We start from the raw sequence: 18,954 nt of genomic DNA on the forward strand, positions 1-18,954 counted from the left end.
TTAGGTTATGATCAACTCTTTTTCTTTTTTTTAAATTTATTTTTATTTTATGTGTATGAGTATTTGCCTGCATATGTGTAAGTGCACCCATGTCATGCAATGCCTGCAGAAGTCAGAAGAGGGCATCAGATCCCCTGAAACTGGAGTTACAGATAGCTGTTAGCCACCATGTGGGTGCTGGGATTTGAACCTAAGTCCTCTCCAAGAGCAACCAGTGCTCTTAACCGCTGAGCCATCTCTCTAGCTACCCCCTACACCTTCATTTTTTGAGTCAGGGTCTCATGGAGCCCAGGCTGGTCTCAAACTTGCTCTGTAGAGAAGGACAACTCTGAACTTCTGATCCTCTTGCCTCCTTTTCCATTTTAAAAAAATTGTTTGTCTTGACTCTGTGAATTCATTTCAGATTTTTTTCCTGGGCCTCGTACAGAGGGGAGGCCCTACTGGGTCAGGCAGGACAGGGACAGGATGAGTCTGTGGGTCTCTGGGAATACAGGAGGAGAGGGTAGCCCTGCTCTGGAGACTCAGGGCTCCTGCAGGAAGAAGGCTGGATGGGAGCCTTCAGAAGGCAGGTGGGAGCACTGTGGTGGGGACACAGTGGAAGGCTGCTAGGGAAGGTACCCACACACTAGGAGCAGGTTCCCTCATTGCAAATCTCTTCCTGCCACTGAGTCAGCACAGAGGTCCCAGGTGTCTCCACCCAGCGCTGACATCAGTTTAAGTGGCCACAGAGTCAGAAGAAGAATTAGCAAGGAAAGGACTTGGGCACCAGCGGGTGGTGGACTAAATCACGGCCAGGAGGCTGAATACAGGCTGGAAGGAGGAAGGAACAAAAGACAGCTATGGGGAGAATGCTCTTCCTGCAGCCCTAGACAGAAACCGGGGCAGGGCCACCAGTCAACACCCCAGGTGGCACCCACCCCAGTGTCTGGTCAGGGCAGGGCTAGAGGTAGTAGGCAAGACTGGGTCAGGGGCAGACCCCTGCTGTGGATGTGTCACTTAAACAGACAGGGCTGGAGTTCCCCTTTATAGAGAGGACACCTGACTTCCTTGTGTCCTGGGGAGGGGAAGCCTGGCCCTGTGCCAAGCACATCCGATTCTTGGTCCCCTTTAATCCCATTGCAGCCGTATAAGTTGGCATTGTTCCTCTTCCTATAGTACGGTGAAGATTCTGAGGTTCAGAGAAGCAAAGTTACCCACTAAAGGTGGCACAGCCTTTGAGTGATAGAACTAGGACTGAAATCTGGGTCCGCCGCTTTCTGGCACCTGACACCTCTGGTCCCCATCCGCATTTGTGGTCAAGCCCCAGGCTTCCTTGCAGTGCTTGGAGATGCAGGGAAAGAGTAAGTGTGTCCTCTCTGAAATGTACTGGAAGTGAGTGGGCAGCCTCAGCAGCGGCCTGTGCTACCTAATTGGAGCTCTCTGTGCTTACATTTGTATGAGCAGGAGGCGAAATAAGACAGAGCCAAATTGGGCTGCAGTGAGTCAGGTCGTGGTCCTGGGGAGTCTGGGCCCTTCCTGTCTCTGACTGGCCTTACTCCTTTGCCCCACCCCCTGCACCTGCCCCTCCAGACATCACCCTCTGGGGTGCCCTTCCCTTCTGTACCCAGCATCAGTCTAAACACCTTCACACAGCCTCCTGTCCAGAGCTTCCCCTGAGACCCCACCTCATTCCAATTTGACCTTCAACTTTTCCTGCCTGTACCTTCACATAGGTTCACAGGCTCTTAACCAGAGAGACCCCTACACCACACACACACACACACACACACACACACACACACACACACACACCTGACCAATTCTACCTACCTTCCTGCTCCTTTCTGGATCACCATCACACAGGCTTCCAGGCTCCCATCCAGAGACACCCCCACCTGACCTTCAATTCTCCCTGCCTTACCGTTTTCTCCCTGGGCTGAAGGAGGCACGCTCAGCAGCTGTAAGGCAGAAAACTCACTGTTGTTCCCCCTTTCCTCCTTACCCACTGCCTGACTCTGTTCTTGCTGCACCCTCTGGGCCCTGTGCCCTGACCTCTCCAAGGTGGAGGCATCGGGTCCCTTCTCTTGCAGAGGACACTAGAGGACACTAGATGCTCCTGGGAGCATCTCCCTGAGCCTGATGTACCCTAGCTGAGCCTGCCTTGAGGAACTGTGGAGCCTTGAAAATGAACAGAAGGGCAAGTCCCCTATAACAGCCAAAACACTGACCTTGACAACCATCAAGGTTGCTCCCACACCACTCAGGGCACCTGTGAGCAATGGAGCCAAAGCCCACTCAGACCCCCTCCTCATCCTTCCCTATGATCACCCTGAGTGCATAGGGAGGGAGGAACCATGTAGGGACAGAGCCCCCTGCCTTGCTCCATGCTAGGGTCAGTATCACTGTGCTCTGGGAACTGCAGTGTGTCGAGTAAGCTCCATGGGGCACTTGAGGAAGCCCTCAGATGCCTCCTCAACCCCTACGAATGTAGAGTCTATTCAGTTCTGCTCCTTGGGTGTTTGAGCCTCAAGGCAGTTGCATAAGTGGAACTCCAAAGGATGCCCAGCTAGCTCCCTGCCCCAACCACATTGTCCTGTAGGGACATGCTGCCGAGGGTCAAAATCCATGCAACACAAGCTGACGGATGTGCAACCACTTGTCAGTGACTGGACTGCGAATTTATGACTGCCACCAGGATGTGACAAACCTGTCCTCAGCAAAGATGGCTACTGTGCCTGGCTCTGCCATGACTACCACCTCCTCCTGATCCAGTGTCTATGGCCTTGACTCTTTTCTCTCAGCAGAGTCAGGTGAATCCTAGTTCAAAGTGCAGCTCTTTTGTTCATGATTCCTGTAGCTTTGGGTCCCTAAGACCCTCTTTTTTACATTTGTTTATTTATTTCTTGTATGTGTGTCTATGTGTATGTGACTGTCATGGTGTGTGACTGTGATGGCATGTGTGTAGTCAGAGGATAACTTGAAGGAGTCAATTCTCTCTTTCTACCATGCGGGTCCCAGGGATCCAACTCGGGCCATCAGGCTTGGTGGCAAGCCCCTTTACCCACTGAACCCGCCATCTTGCTGGCCCAGCCCTCTGTTTTTTGGTCTTCCTGTAGCCCCAGCTGGCCTGGAACTCACTATGTAGACCAGGCTGGCCTTGAACTCACAGAGATCCACTGCCTCTGCTGGGATTAAAGGCGTGCGCCACCATGCTCTGCTGAACCTCTGGTTTTTGGTCTTCAGAGTGTAGTTACAATTATTACCTCATGATATTTGATTGACATAGCCTGTGTAGTACTCAACTGGAGTAGATTTTCTATGCATGTTGTTTCCTTTCTGTGGATATCGCCTCACTTCCAAGTTACAGATGTCTTTAACTCCCACGTCACCAACCTTCCCCACCTGCCCAGACAGACTTAATATTCCTCACCTACCTCCCCAGCTTCCCCCTAACCTTTCTACCCTAGGCTCCTCTGTTCATATCAGTCTTTCCTACCACACTGGGGATGCTGACAGGTCGGACAGGGCCTGCAAACTACCTGGTGTCCCGTCTGTGTTTGTAGGGGGACAGAACAAGTGGTAGAAGAGAGCGGACTCAGAATACCTAGGAGCTGATCTGCAGCATTGGACTTTAAATGGGAACCACTTCTCACTGGCAGCCAACTGGATGGGGGCAGAGGGCTGGACCCCGACACCTGCCCCCCAAAGGAGGCCTTGTGGGAGCACAGGTCCAGAGGAGAGGGTGGGAGCCGGGCAGCTGCACGGTCTAGGCTGAGGGATGCTGACACTCCTGCAAAGGAGAGACGTTAGAGGCGATGGGAGTCAACATCTGGCCGGACGCCCTGGTTGCTGCATGTTCCTCTTCCTCTTGGACCTCGGCCCATCTGCAGATCAGGTGTCATTGCTCATGTGACATGGTAGGAACTGTGTCCTCTCTTCTTATAGAGACAGCATTTTCATCAGGACCCGAGGCTCCCGCTCTTATGCCTCCACGTGCTATGGCCGGCCGGAGCCTGGGCCCTGTGTTTTCATGATCTTAAGTCTCTGATCTTAAAACAGCAAATCCCACAAGTCTGTAGAACAATAGATGTCTATTTTTATAGATTTCCCCAGCATTGTAAAGATCTGCTTAATTGTGCTAGCAGATTCCCTCATTTTCTAGGATGCCTCAAATGGAGGGGAATTTTTCAGGATAATTGGATGGATGTCTTCCTGCCAGGACAAACAGGACAGTGGCTTCATCATGCTGATAGCACATCTACCTTCCCTTAGTCCCAGCATGGCCTCCTAACTCAGGAGGAGAAGCAGGGCTCTGGGGAAGGAGGAATGACCACTCTTTCGGTTTCTTTGGTGAGGTTCCAACTTCCACCACTCAATTGGAAACCCTGGATAAGCCAGCCCAGCTCTGTTTACCCTGGCAGACTCACGGGGGCAGGTCGAGAGCCCGACAGGAGGATCAGATGCTGGGAACGGCTGCAGAACCAAGTCTAGGGTCTTAGGGGTTGGTCACGGGGAGGGGGTACAGGTAGAAGGGAGTTCAGATAAAGGAGCCCTAGGTAAAGAAGGCCACAGGTAGAGGGACCACTGGTGGTGGGGCCACAAATAAAGGGTTTTAAGTAGAGGGGCCACAGGTAGAGAAGGCTATACAGGTGGAGGGGGAACAGGCACAGGAGCCAAGGTAGGGGGATGAAGGTCGAGGCAGCTGCAGGCAACATGCATGCAGGCAGAGAAGCACACGCAGAGGCTTAGAGCTTAGGCACTGTGTGCTGCATGCGTCGCTGTGGGAGTGGGAACAGCTCTGTCTTTGTACTTCACCCCATCCTCTGGCGTCCTGTCTTTGCCAGCCCATCTGGAACCGTGGGAGATTATGCCATTGCACCTGCCCTGTGCTCCTGCTACCCAGCCCTGTGGTATCTCAGACAACCTCTGCCTTGAATCAAGGCTCCTTGTTTTAAGGCAAAACTAGCATGCTGATGTACTGTGCATAGCCAGGGACAGGGGCTCCTCGTCAGGGAGGGGGCCTGGGCACCAGCTCCATGAATATCCCAAAGGGAGCATTTTCCCACTCTAACAGTGAATAGGACACTATCAGTGCCCCCTAGTTCTTTAGTGATGGGATGTCTCTTAAGGGACCCAATAGTAAACTCAAAATATCAGCCTGTCCAGAGCTGTAAGAATTCAGTGTGGAGAGCCATCTCCATATCTGCCCTGGAGTCTTCCTGAAGGCCTGGCCTCCCCTGAGGACGCCCTCCCGCTGGGGGAAGTTGAAGAAGCCAGAAGAGACCAGCCTGGCCTCATGCCAGCCCACACCATAGGCAGGAGGCCCATGGCTCGCTTTCCTCAGCAAAATAAATCCCAAGACTTTCTAAGCCTCTCCAAACGCATGATCGTCTCCCGATTAACACGCCGGCCTGCGTGTTCTTGGCTGCTTGCTGCCGACCTCAATTTAAAACCGTCTGCTGTTCAGCTTCTAGAGAAGGGCCCCAGAGGCAAAGACTATCGGAGCTAGGAGGCCCATGTTGTCGAAGTCATTGGGGGATGGGGTGGTTGCTGACCCTGGCCCAAATCTGAGCAGCATCTTAGAAGCTTGTGGGAGACCCAGTCAGGATGGGTTTCTGCTTTGAGAGTGTTCAGACTGTTTCCTGAGGTGCTTCTGATGAGCTGGGGGATAGGATGGAGTGGCTGCTCTGGAACTGGTCTTGAGATGGGCAGTGAACATGAAGAGGCCACATGTGAGCACCTCTGCATCCTTGGAGAAGTGCTCCCAAGGGAATCGCTTGTTATACCACAGGGAAACTTGACAAGTCCTTTTCAAGCCCTGATTCCAGGAATGGTCCGGCTCTCTGCCTGCTGGCCTGCCTCGCCTCAGGCAGAGCCAGGGGAAGACCTGCTCTCTCTGTCCCCTGCCAGGAAGCGCTCAGGTTTCTGTAGTCTGCTTTCCTGACTCCTTCCTTCCTGGCCTGTAGGAAGGAGCGAGGTTAAGAGCACAGGCTTTGTGGTTCCCAAAGCCCTGGGTGTGTCTGCACTTCACTCCCTACTGAAGGATCTGGAGCTAGTAACTTGGCCACCCTGACCCTCAGAGTCTTCCTCTGTAAAGTAAGGCTCTTGCCTGGTCTCAAGGTGTATCCAGGAGAGATGGAATCTCTGTGCAAAGTTACCCTGTTCACAGTGAACACGCAGGAGGTAAGGTATGGGTCGGGTGAGGAAGCTTTCAGTGACCTGTCACCCCACCCTGTTGCTTCCCCCACAGGAGGGCTGTCCGTGACCCACACTGGTCTTCCCATCGTGGTCTCCCTGGCCAACATACCTGCTTCCTTTAGCTGCAGAGTTAACTACCAGGATATCTCAGAACACAAAGGCTTAACTGTCACTTATTTTTACGTGGATCTCCACGGCACTCATTTCTATGAGAACAGCTCAGCGAAGCTGATTACCTGCCAGCCTGGCGCAGAGAACCAGACCTTGGATTGCCTGGTTAGACCCAGGTTGCCAGATGCATCGGCCACGGGCACGTACTACTGCTCTGTCCATTGGCGGGGCTCCACAGTGCAGGGCAATGGCACCTTCATCCTGGTCAGAGGTGAGTCCTCCTCCTGGATCCTCCCAGGGGAAAGGACCTGCAGGGGTCACCCAACATAGTTTTCTGTGGAGAGCCGTCGGTCTTGTCTTTCAGCTTTACAAAGCAGAATAGAGCGTTCCCAGGGGCCCCTGCCCTGAAGGTATGCCAGGCACCCAACCTTTCTGTGGAAAGAAAAGGGTCCCAGATGTGGATCTGCCGCTAGTCGCCTCTGGCAGGTGACCTGAGAGTGGTTGGTCACTCAGCTCCTTGAACTCAGGGTTCCATCTGTAGTGGGGGTCAGGTGTGTGCATACATGGACTTGTGGGTATCTTGCCTACGTGAGCGTCACATCTTTCTGGAAACAATTCCTAGATGTGAGACATTCTCGAAGGTGGGAGACCCCCAAATTAAGAGCAAGCCATGGTCAAAGTCCTGGGTCTTTTTCTACCTGCCTCTGTAATTCCCACTGGAAGAGGCTGGGAGCTTTGGAACCCTATAGACCTGGGTTTGAATCCTTGCCCTATTGTTTGCCTCGATGTGACCTTGGGCCTAACCTTCATGGCAGTGATCTGTCTATCAAAGCCTTCAGTGAGGATGCATAGGCTACCTGCTGGTGGGAGGCACTTAAATAACTATGGTGGGCCCAGAACTGGGCTGGTCCTCTGGAAGCCAGATGGAGGAAGGGAAGAAGGATGGAGGGATGGATAGAGGGAGGGTTCAGGAGACGGGGAGGACTGGGCCCTTGCGCCTTCTGGCGCACCTTCTTGCCAGTTCAGCATAAGTCTGCGTCTTTCACCCTCACAACACTCACCCATATGATGAGCATTCCACATACAGGAAAGGGAAGCTCCCAAAGATGAACAACTCACCAGGGTCCCCTAGGCAGCCGTCAGTGGTGCAGCTCACTGAGATAGGGACACTAAAGGAACAAATGACCTGGTCCTTGTCCTTAGAGTATCAAGACAGTCAACATACACAGGAGGCTTAGCAAAGCCAGGCCCTGAAGGGGCTCACGAGGGCCTCACAAGGGCCTCACAAGGTCACAGGTTACAGGGAGGCTTGGAAATGTATAAAGGGCAGCATGGGGCTTTGGGGCTTGGGGATGGTGGGCCAGGTGGCCCTAGTTTGTCCTGTGTAACTAACCCTCTGCTCCCTGTCCTCCTCCCAGACACAGGGTATCAGCCACCCCCACTTAACCCCCAGAAGGCCCTCCTCCTTGGCTTTACCGGCCTGCTGAGTGTCCTGAGTGTGCTGGGTACAGCACTGCTGCTCTGGAAGAAGGTATGTATGGGCCACGTGCACACATAACAGGAGACACACGGGACTTTCCCCTCCACCCATGCTATGGACCTGGTTAGGTTTCTAGGAGCAGAGGGGCTGCCACTGCCCTACAGTTGTGTCTCAGGCCCTGGGGAGGACACACCATAAACGCACAGACCCATTTTGATCCTATTGTGAGAAACCAGGCTTTCCAGAGATTTCCAGGACACACATCTCTCTGAGAATCCAGCAAAGACACAGGCCCTCATGCTCACCATTTGCAGCTCCCCAGATAGAGCCCCTACATACATACTAAGCTGCCTACAAGGGGAGACGAGCCTAGACAATGCTGTGTGTCTAGCCTCCCTCACGCACTTCCATGTGTTTCCTTCCACAGCTCTGTGAGGATGTTTCTTCCTGTCTCACAGCTCTAGAGTGAAGCTTAGAGAGATTGTGACTTGCCCATGGTCACACAGCAAGCACAAGGCAGAGTTACGGCTGAGCGCAGATGGAGGGGGCAGTTTGCTCCAGTTTTTTACCCCACTGCCTCCTGCTCATAGCAGTTCCCTGGGGGAGAGACCTCCCCTGGGGCTCCCATCACTCCATCTCTCAACTCTGTCGTCTCTCCTGCCATGCCTGACTGCCTGCTCTTTGCTGCAGCCTCAGCCTCAGGACCCTGCACATAGTAGGTACTCAGTATCTGCTGAAGGGTTTATAATTTGCAGAGTCCTTTCATGGTCATTAGTAAATGGGTGCATTCACTTCTTAAGCAGACATTAGATGAACTTTAGATTGAAGGCTAGGAAACCTGTTTAGAAGACAGGGGTCGGGGCTTGAAAGCACCCTTGGGTCTGGGTTTATATTCTTTTAAAATTACATTAATTATTAATGTGTGTGTGTGTGTGTGTGTGTGTGTGTGTGTGTGTGAGGACAACTTGAGGGAGTCTGTTTTCTCTCTCCACCATGTAAATCCTGGGGATTGAATTCAGGTCATCAGCTGGGCAGCATGTGCCTTTACCTGCTAAGCCATCTCCTGGCCCTAGTTTTATATTGTAACTCTGCCTCTTATAGCTCTGTGAACTTGGACGGGCAATTAACTCCTCTATGCCTCAGTTTCTCCAGTGGAGAATCTAAGCATCATGACTGTGGACGGAAGGAATGGAGGGGTTAGAGAGGTACTTTGAGCACCAGGACAGGTACCCTCCTGAGAAGGTGGTGGTCACAGGAGCAGGTGTGCTAGCTCCCACCTGGCTGGAGGCGTGAAGACAGTCCTGGCAGAGCCTGGGTTCCTTTCTCAGAGCTCTTCTGTGCACCTGGGGTGACCGATCTGTTGCTTGGGTTTGTGCTCCTCATCTATTGATGAGCTGACAGACCCCCTCCCCAAGTGGCCCTCCACCTCATGTGATCTAAGCAGCACTCTTCAAGCCCCTGAACCTTCTACCTCTCAGCACCCAGGGGCTCAGGACCAAAACTTTGGAACTGTGATTGGCTTTTCATATAATCCCTCAGTCTCTCCAGGATCCAGTCCCTTCTGCAGCCCTGGCTTGGGCTCCATTACCCTCTGTAGGCCCCTTGCTTGCCCACCCCCTGGCTTCTGCATTTATGTCATCAGCCCACCAGAGTGCAGCCCCGCTACAGGACAGAGACGTGGTGTCCCTAGGAGCCTGGCACATAGTAGGTGCTGGAGGAAGGAATGATGGGATATGTACACACTGACTTCTGAGAGACGAGTTGGACGGGGCCAGGGCACATGGTGAGCTTATCGCTCCATTTCACAGGGAAGCTGTAGTTCAATAGTCTTCTTGGGTTGCTGTTGGCAGTGTGCAGAGCTAGAGCCCACCCCAGACCTGGGGTTCCCTCACTGCGGCCTGCTGGGGAGAGGATGCTTGGGCAACAGAGAACTGGGCACTGAGAGAGAATCCACAGTGGTTTGTTGATCCATCTGGTAATCACAACTGAAAAGGCAAGTGATGGCTGCTTGGGCCCGAGCCCTGGCATGGACAGGGCTGGTTCCTGGGGACAGAGCATCCCCATACCTCCACAACAAAAGAGCACACCGTGAGTTTTCAAGGGTGCTCCCCTTATCCTTCATAGGAGTCCCTCCTCAGCCCAGGCCTCCTGGTGGGCTGGGTGGGGCTCCTCTCCTGGACATTTTAGCCTCATCCCCAGCTGCCCCACCCTTCATCTGTGGCCACAGAGGTAGCTTGGGAAGCACAGATCTGACCACTTCCTGCCCCAGCAGCTCCCACTGCCCTCCCTCCCACATGCAACAGAGCAAAGAAACCTGTGGGTCGTGACCTTCTGTGGCCTTACCCTTACCCACCTCCTTCCTTCTTCCTTCTTCTCCCTGTCCCCCCCTTCCCCTCTGCTGCACATACCTACCATCTGCAATCCCCTGTAGCCTCAAACTCCTTCCTGAGACCCATAGTACCTCTCAGCTCCCTGAGCTATCGGTGGCAACCCCATCACACCCCAAGATCCCCACTGCCCAGCCAGGTCTGGCATGGGGGAGGGCTGGCACAGTTGCCCACAGGGTCTGACAACAGGACCTGTGTTTTTTCACCTTGTATCCAAATAGCTGACTCAGGTGGCCCCTGAACAGCCACTGCTCATGAGTTCTTGTCCTTCAACCTTGATGGCATCAAGGGCCAGCAGGCTCAGAACAGGAGGTGCCAGGACCCAGCTATCTTAACAAGAGGAGGCACCAAGGTGCCCTGAGTGGTCCTGGTCTCTGACTGTGGCAGTGTCTCCAGAAGCAGTGCAGGAAGGTGATGCCAGATTTGAGGGCTAGGTGTCTGTGCTTCCTCTAAGGAAAGCCATTTAGTAGTTTGGCAGGCCCTAGTTTCCCTCTCTGTTAAATGGGCAAAGTCATGCCCACTCCCTCAGGCTGTTAAGAGAATTAAACGACAATAAGGACAAGTCCCAGGTATCTTTGTAAAGTATACAGGACATAGATGGCAGCACGTCTGTGTCTGTGAGACTGATGCATGCTCACAAAACAGCAACCAAAGCTCCAGGTTGGCATCTTAGTGAACATAGACTTGGGTTCAAATCCCGCCCCTGTCACTTCCTAGCTGTGTGGTCTCAGCAATCCCCCAACTTCTCTGAGCCTGCACTTCATGTGCAGAGCAGAGTTGACATGTGGACTTGTCTGCAGGTTTGTTGAGGCCTGCACGCGACAAGGCACGTCCCCCTGCCTGGCTCCACATTCAGAGTTGTAGGATGCTGACACTGGGGTGGCGCCGGCTTCTGCCTGTGAGTTAAGTAGCTCTCGAGTGCTAATCCAGGAGTAAATGGGCTGGGGACTGGCAGGCAGCCAGGGTTTTTAATTAGCTCCTGCCCCGAGATGAGGCCGTTGTTGCTGTATTGTTGGTAGTGTGCCTGCGATGAGGGGGGCGTCCTGGGGGGCGTCCAGACCACCTCCCTCTGCCCCTCTGACTGTCCCCGGCCCTGTACCTTCCCAGCAGGCCGGCCCAGCCTCCCCGTCTTCCACTCATGATTCGGAACAGCCCTCAGGAGTTTTCCAAAGCTGGCTCGGCCCAGCCACCCCACCTGGAGCCCTCGTGCTTCCTGCTGTCTGTGCTGTTCACGAAGCCCTGCAGGTCGCCCTGTCCATCTGGGCTGTTCGCCTCTTGGGCTGAGCTCTCTGTTTTAATACCCTCAGTCCTGTGGGTCTCGTCATGCCTGCTGTTGCCTCTGCCTGGACCCCTCTTCTCTCCTCCGTGCTGAATGCACGTCTGCCATCATATTTCACCTTTGCATTCGTTCCTGAGTCACTGGTCCCCGTGCGCAGGGAGCTCTCTGTCTGAACTCGGCACACATAAATGTACACAGCAGGTTTTTAAAAAATGTTTTTGTTTTGTTTATATTTTATTTTTTTATTCTATGTGTATGAATGAGTGTATTGCCTGCATATATGTAAGTGCACCCATATCGTGCAATGCCTACAGAGGTCAGAAGAGGGCGTCGGAGCCCCTGGAAGTAGAGCTACAGACAGCTGTCAGTCACCATGTGAGTGCCGCAGACCCAGCCTGCACCCTCTGCCAGAGGAGCCAGTGTTCTTAACCGCTGGGCCATCTCTCCAACCCCACACAGCACGTTTTTTTAAAACCAGTCTCCTACCTCACTGTCCATCTCTCCTCTAGACCCCAAGCTCAAGGAGGCCAGGATGGGGTCCATCTCCCCACATTGTGTATCTAACAGAAGTGCTTAACAAATGAGTGTGGTTGATGGAGAGCTTCCTCAGTGCCATGGTTGTCCCCTCCTTAAATGCTTACAACAGTCTTGCTACATACTGTTGCTCAAGGCATTGAGAACAGAGAGATGTCTTACATAGCCAGTTGGGAGCAGGGTAGAACTGGACAGAACTGACTGGCACCCCCTTGGGGCCTACCCAGGCTGGCTTCAGGTCAAGGCCCTGTCTTCCCCAGAGTCAGGCACTCTGCCATGACAATACCTCATATGGTCTGTGCATTTCCTCTGGCTTCAGAAGGGTGGGTGGGAAGTGTTGCGTGATTAATTTCTGTGTGGCCCCATGACAGTCAGCAATGCTTGCTCTCTGGTGGGCCTGTACGGGGAAGGAGACAGGGAGAGACACTTTTCTTCAACCCCTACAGCCTCTGGCTTTCTTCTCCCCACAGAAACAGATGTCGGTTCCAGGGAAGCAACCCACTGGGACATGCCCAGATCCTAAACCCACCAACAGACCCATGAAGCCTCCGGAAGAATCCATCTACACGGTGAGTCCTAGGACCCGGGCTCCTCCACTTCTCTCAGACCTGACTCAGAGTGTGACGCATACCAGCTGTGGGAAATTTCTGAGCCTCAAGTTCCTTATCTGTAAAACGGACACAACTCCCACCCCGTGAAATTTCTACAAAGGGGAGAGGAGAGGCTTTGTGTGGGGCCCCTGGCAGGCAGATCCTGGTCCCCTTGGCATGTCCCTTCATTTCTAGAACAAGGGGCAGTGAGAGCAAAAGTTGGCAAGGAATGAAGAAACTTCCCTCAACTGACCAAATACAGACCCCTCACCAACTTCTTCCTGTTTTTATTACACAAACGTCAAACCAACAACAACAAAAATCACAGACAGAGGAAAAGGCCAGGCGCCGCCTGGCACTCTTGACACAAGAGTTTTCAATTGTACACTCACTCTGGTCCCCACCACATGTAAGGGCTGTTTGATATCCTTTCGGTCACAGCAAGCCTGGGGCCGGGACTTCATGTGCCCTACACCCTGCTGTGTTGCAAGTGTTTTTCCCCACGGTCTTCATAGTTACATGGAGAGGGACTGGGAGGCTGTGCCCGCCTGGCCAGCACACAGACCCCCTGCCTGGGAAAGAAACGCTCTTTGCCAGTTATGTTGCTTCTGCTTTGAGGGTAATGTATACCAGAGGCTATGCCGCCCACAGTCAGCTGGGTCTCAGTCCCCTGAGATTCAGAGCCATCAGGAGGGGCTCTTGACTCCACACCTGGCCTCCGGGGTCTCCAACTGCATGTTCTAGGCTGCCTCGACTTGCACGTGCTTGCACTGTCTCTGTCCTCATCACCGTGATGCACATGTGAAATTCAGCTGCTTCCTCCAATGCCGCAAAACCCCACACACAGCGTGTTCAGAATTAGGCCACGTTCGCTGAGGGTGGGGTGAGTGGCGGTGAGACCAAGGGGATGTTCCCATGGGTGTAGCGTCCACAGTTCTAAGAACACGGCTGTTCTCAGAGGGCCCTCAATTTCTCCTCTCCAGGGACTTTCCACCAGCTGCTATAGCGTATGCCGCCCCAGACTTCCCCAAATTCATTCTTCTTTCCCAGAAACTCATGCTATTTTCCCTACGAGAAATTATGGTGTCAACTGCTACATGAAAACCTCTCTCTCTCTCTCTCTCTCTCTCTCTCTCTCATACACACATTCCAACTTATATACAACATACATATGTAGGAATTTATACATGAAGAAAATAACCAGCATCCTTATTCTGTCTTCTTCCAGATAAATACTAGTAACAGTGACATCTGTATTTTCCATTATTTTTTCTAAAATATATAGAAATAGACCTAGGGCTGGTGAGATAGCTCAGTGGGTATACAGGCTCTTGCTGCCAAGCCTGACAACCTGAGCTTGGTCATGGTGAAAGGAGAGAACTGATTCACACAAGTTCTCCTCTGACCTTCACACATGCACAGGAGCACATGCACGTACACACACAAAATAAATGACTGTGATTATAAAAAGGAGAGACCCCCTCCAAGACCCATATACACCTCTCTCTCTCTCTCTCTCTCTCTCTCTTTCTCTCTGGTTGTGCAAGCACGCATGCACGTGTGCACATGCATGCTGGGAATAAAACTTAAGGTCTTGTATATGCTAGGCAAATGCAGCCTCATTATAAATGTTTCTTTTGGGTTTTTAAATTTTTAAACAAGATCTGTAGCCCAGGCTAACCTTGAACTCCTAATCCTCTTGTATCCACTGAGTGCTGGGATTAGAGGGATGACCCACCATGGCCATCTATACTTTAAAAACAAAGAACAACAACAAAACCAAAATCGAAGTTGCACAATATTTTTTTTCGTGTTCCAATGTCGCCTGGACATTTCCCCACATGGATAAGTATCCATCTAAGAGATTGATTTTCTTTTTCCTTTATGGAGGAGGCTCACCTCTGCTGGATCATCTTTCTTGCCTGTGTGCAGCATCCTCTGGATTCAGGCTAGCTTCTCCAGAATGTGGTGGAGGTCCACCTCCATGCAGAGTCATAGGGAAGCTTGGAGAGGTTTTACAGCCAGAAAGGAGGTGTGGAAGGAGATGGATCATATGATTTCCTTTGAGACAAGAGTCCACCAGTTAGGACTGGACCTGGGCAGAGGAAACTGGCATTAGCAGCAATAATGCTGTTGGGAGCCATTGTTGTGCCCCTACTATGTGCTTGGTAGGGTTTTAGGCCTATATGCTGCTAGTCGTTCTGACAAGGCATTAAGGTACAGATGTTGCCACCCCCCCATTTTCTAATAACCTTTTCCTGGTTGTGGAAAAGTGTACATTTGTGTGATATAAAGAAACCTTGCTGAATTCTCTCATTAATTCTGATAGTCTCTCTGTAAATTCCTTTGAACTTGAGGGAAGGGTTTTAGGTTCTTTTTTCTTCTGTTTTCTTTGAGTGAATACTTAGATCGTTTCCTGTCCTTCATCTTTTCCTTAAAGTTTTTAATTTTAATTTTTGTTATTTGTTTATTTTGTGTGTGTATGCGTGTGCACATAGGTCATAAGGCAACTTGCAGGAATTGGTTCTCTCTTTCCGCCCTGTGGGAGGACCTGGGAATTGAACCCGGGTCTTCAGCCTTGGTCTGCTGAGCTGGCTCGCCAGCCTAGCCTTCACATTTGTTAATTTAAGCAAAAATTTATGACTTTTCCTTAAGCATGACTCTAGCTGCATCCCTTAAGGTGTGTGTGTGTGTGTGTGTGTGTGTGTGTGTGTGTGTGTGTTTGCTTGGGACTCAAACCCAGGTCTTGCACATGCAAGGCAAACACACCAGTAAACTCTATCCCTCTACACCAAGTTCCCATAAGATTTTTTTTTTCATCTTTTGAGCTAGCTGTGTAGCCCAGGCTGGCCTTGAACTCATGATCTTCCTGCCTCCGCCTCCTAAGATCTAGAATTGCAGGCATATGCAGCCATGCCAAATGTCCCCCTAAGATTTTTAATATGTTGTATTTTCATTATCTTTCAGTCTAAATTTTCCACAGATAATTCTTACTTGTCCCACTAGGTTTTTTTGTTTTATTTATTTATTTTTATTTTATTTATTTATTTAATTTTGGTCTTTTATTTTCAAAATTTTTTTAGAAGCATTTCATTACAGCTTTAACATATTCAGTAACACATTCCAGAGCAAGGATACATCTCTTTCAAAAGTGGCTGTAAATTTTTAGGTTCACAGTTGAATGAATACAGTTATACAATATTGAACTCAGTATCAACCCTGTAAGATATAAAATTGAATGTGTTTTTACCCTGTAAATAAGATCTCCATTTCAAGATATGCTGTTTCCTACATTTTTTAATATTATTCTTTAGTTTTTTTTAGAAGAAGCATATCATTACAGCCTTAACATGCCCAATAACAGTTTCCAGAGCAAAGACAAAGCTCCTACAAAAGTGCCTATAAAATTTCTAGGTTCGCTGTTGAATCAATAGTTTTACAATATTGAACTCAGTATAAGCCCTGTAAAACATAAAATTTAATGAGTATTTAACCCTCAAAAAAGATGTCCATTTCATTCTAAAATATACTGTTTCTTACAGACTCACTGTTTTTGCTACTAATGCTGAGACGTTGGCTCATGCATCTCTAATCTGTATGTATCTAATTATTACTAAAATGGGCGATATGAAGGGGAAGTAGAGGCAGGGGAATGGGGAGAGCCCTGAGAAATGTGGACAAATAAAAAGAATATATATATATATATATATATATAGTTGCATAATTTAAAAATTATTTTATTTCTGAGAGGTTAGTGTGTGCATGCCACGGCATGAGCTTCTAGAGGTCAGAGGACAACTTGTAGGAGACAGTTCTCTCCTTCTACCATGTGAGTTCCAGGGACTGAACTCAGATCCTCGGGCTTGGCTGAAGGCACCTTTGCCTGCTGACCCATCTAGACTGCCCCTTGCTTAGTTAGTTAGTTAGTTAGTTAGTTGGTTGGTAGGTAGGTAGGTAGGTAGGTAGTTGTTAGTTTGCTTTGGGGACAGGGTCTCCCTGTATCCACAGCTGGCCTGGAATTCACTATGTAGACCAGGCTGGCCTCTAACTCACAGAGCTCTGCCTGCTTCTGCCTCCTGAGTGCTGGGATTAAAGGTGTGCACCACGATGCCTGGCGTTACCTTGCTTACGTTTTTTTTTTTTTTTCTTGCTTACCTTTTTATATTTAATTATTTTATAATGTTCTTATCTCTGGCTAACTCTGTTATTCAGATGCATATACATAAATTCTGATTTTAATACTTTTAAATATTTTTAAAGATTTTCTTATTTGTTTTATGTGTGTGTGTGTGACTTGGTAGATGTATACGCCCCGACGTGCATGCAGATGCCTGAGGAGGTCAGAAGAGTCAGATCTCCAGGACTTAGAGTCACAGACAGTTGTGAGCTGCCTGATGTGGGTGCTGGGAACTAAACTCAGATCCTTTGCAAGAGCTCCTCTGAGTGAGCTCTCCAGGCCCTACTTTGAAATCTTTTGAGGCTTGCTTTATGACTCAACTCTGCACACTTTGAAAAAAACACTGTTCTTTGCTTATGGTTGAATGAGTGTTCTGTACACATCAGCACGGAACATATCATGTGCGTTGATCATGTTGCTAAAATAGTCCATATCCCTATTGATCCCTATTGATTTTTGCTGTTCTATCGGTTGTTAAGAGAAGTGAGTTATCTGCAGTGTGATTGTGGGGTTATATCTCTCTCCGTTTTGCTTTCTTTCATCTGAAAAGCTGTTCATGTGTTATGACATAGAAAAGCTATAGTGCTCTGATTTGCTTTCAAGAACTTGACCTAGTAAGAGCGTGTATTTACAGCAGTCAGGCAGATGGGAGCAAAGCTTGTTTTTGTTTGTTTTGTTTTAGACAGGGCCTTGCTCTGTTCACTTAGGCTGGTCTGGGCCTTGCTGTTCCTCCTGCCTCAGCTTCCCCAGCAGTGAGATGACGAGTGTGCGCTGTCACATGAGTAGAGCTTGGCTCTTTTCTTGCTGGCGCTGCTACTTACACCTCTGAGTCCCGACTCCACGGTGATTATGTCAGGACCAGGCATTCTGTACCGCACTTGCAAGCATACTACGATTTCTTGTCTTAAAGCCCTTGTCTTGACCTGCGTCCCCTCTAGCTGTCTCCTCTTTTTCCATGTCCTGATGACTGAACTGCAGTGTGGCCTTTGGTTTCTTACTGCCTCTCCTTTTTAATTTTTATTTTTAATATTTTACTTATTATTTTTATTTTATGTGTATGAGTGTATTGCCTGCATGTGTATAAGTACACCCGTGTTGTGCAGTGCCCAAGGAGGTCAAAAGAGGGTGTCCAATCCCCTGGAACTGGAGTTAGGATGGTTGTTAGCTACCATGTGGGTACTGGGATTTGAACCCAGATCCTCTTCAAGAGCAGCCAGTGCTCTTAACCACTGAGCCATCTCTCTAGCCACTCTTTTATTTTTATTTATTTTTTATTTTTAAAATATTTCATTATTTTTATGTATATGACTGTACTGTCTGCCTGTATGTGAGCGTACCCGTGCTGTGCAATGCCGTGGAGGTCTGAAGAGGGCTTCAGACTCCCCTGGAACTGGAGTCGAGGACAGTTTGTAGCTGCCATGTGGGTGCTGGGAATCGAACCCAGGTCCTCTGCAAGAGCAGTCAGTGCTCTTAACTGCTGAGCCATCTCTCCAGCCCCTATTTTTAAAGTCTGTGTGTGTGTGTGTGTGTGTGTGTGTGTGTGTGTGTACATCAGTATGTAGGAGTGTGGGCATGTGTGTCACAGCATGTGTGTGGAGGTCAGAGACAACCTCAGGTATTGGTCTTGACTTCTGCCTTGTTTGATGTGGGGCCTCTTTGTCTTCACTGCAGCATACACCAGGCTAGTTGACCTGTGAGCCCAGGGACTCTCCCGTCATAGCCTCCTGTCTCACCATAGGAATTCTGGGATTTTACAGACCATGCTACTGTACCTGGTTTTATGTGGATTTTGGAGACTTGAATTCAGGGTCCTCACACTTACATGGCAAGTGCTTACCCACTGAGGGGTCTCCCCAGCCCTCCATCTCCTTTCTGATCTTGGTTAGTCTGCTGCCCAGCTCCTCCTCAGAGCTTTCCTCCTGGGTCACCATTGCTTCGTGTTAAATCCAGTAGGCAGTGCTGATCCTCTGGTAATCAGCAACATCTGACACTACTAAGCACTCTTTCATACTCTCTTCACTGGATTTCTAGAACATTGAATTCTTTCTGGAGCTTCCTCTGGCTCACTGTCACACCTCTTCGGCCCCACTCATGGTCCCTCCACGGGAACTGTGGAACCCCAACCTCTAAACGTTGGAGTAGACATTGGACTTAGCCTGGGAGCCCTGTCCTCTTTTACCATTGCTCCCCTCCCTGAGTGATCTCCTTGGGGAGGTTTT

At 50.2% G+C, this 18,954-nt stretch overlaps 1 protein-coding gene across 2 annotated transcripts in view; it reads left to right on the forward strand.

Moving 5' to 3' along the window:
• Nfam1 (NFAT activating protein with ITAM motif 1) overlaps positions 1-18,954 on the forward strand; it is a 36,961-nt gene that overhangs the window by 9,849 nt on the left and 8,158 nt on the right. For both annotated transcript variants that reach the window (XM_017801018.1, XM_017801019.1), the window contains exons 2-4: positions 6,230-6,559; positions 7,707-7,819; positions 12,439-12,537. In XM_017801018.1, coding sequence (XP_017656507.1) covers positions 6,230-6,559; positions 7,707-7,819; positions 12,439-12,537 — 542 coding nt within the window. The remainder of the gene's footprint in view (positions 1-6,229; positions 6,560-7,706; positions 7,820-12,438; positions 12,538-18,954) is intronic.

The sequence above is a fragment of the Nannospalax galili genome, unplaced genomic scaffold (assembly GCF_000622305.1).
Source record: "Nannospalax galili isolate Female #2095 unplaced genomic scaffold, S.galili_v1.0 scaffold180, whole genome shotgun sequence".
Taxonomy (NCBI): Eukaryota; Metazoa; Chordata; class Mammalia; order Rodentia; family Spalacidae; genus Nannospalax; species Nannospalax galili.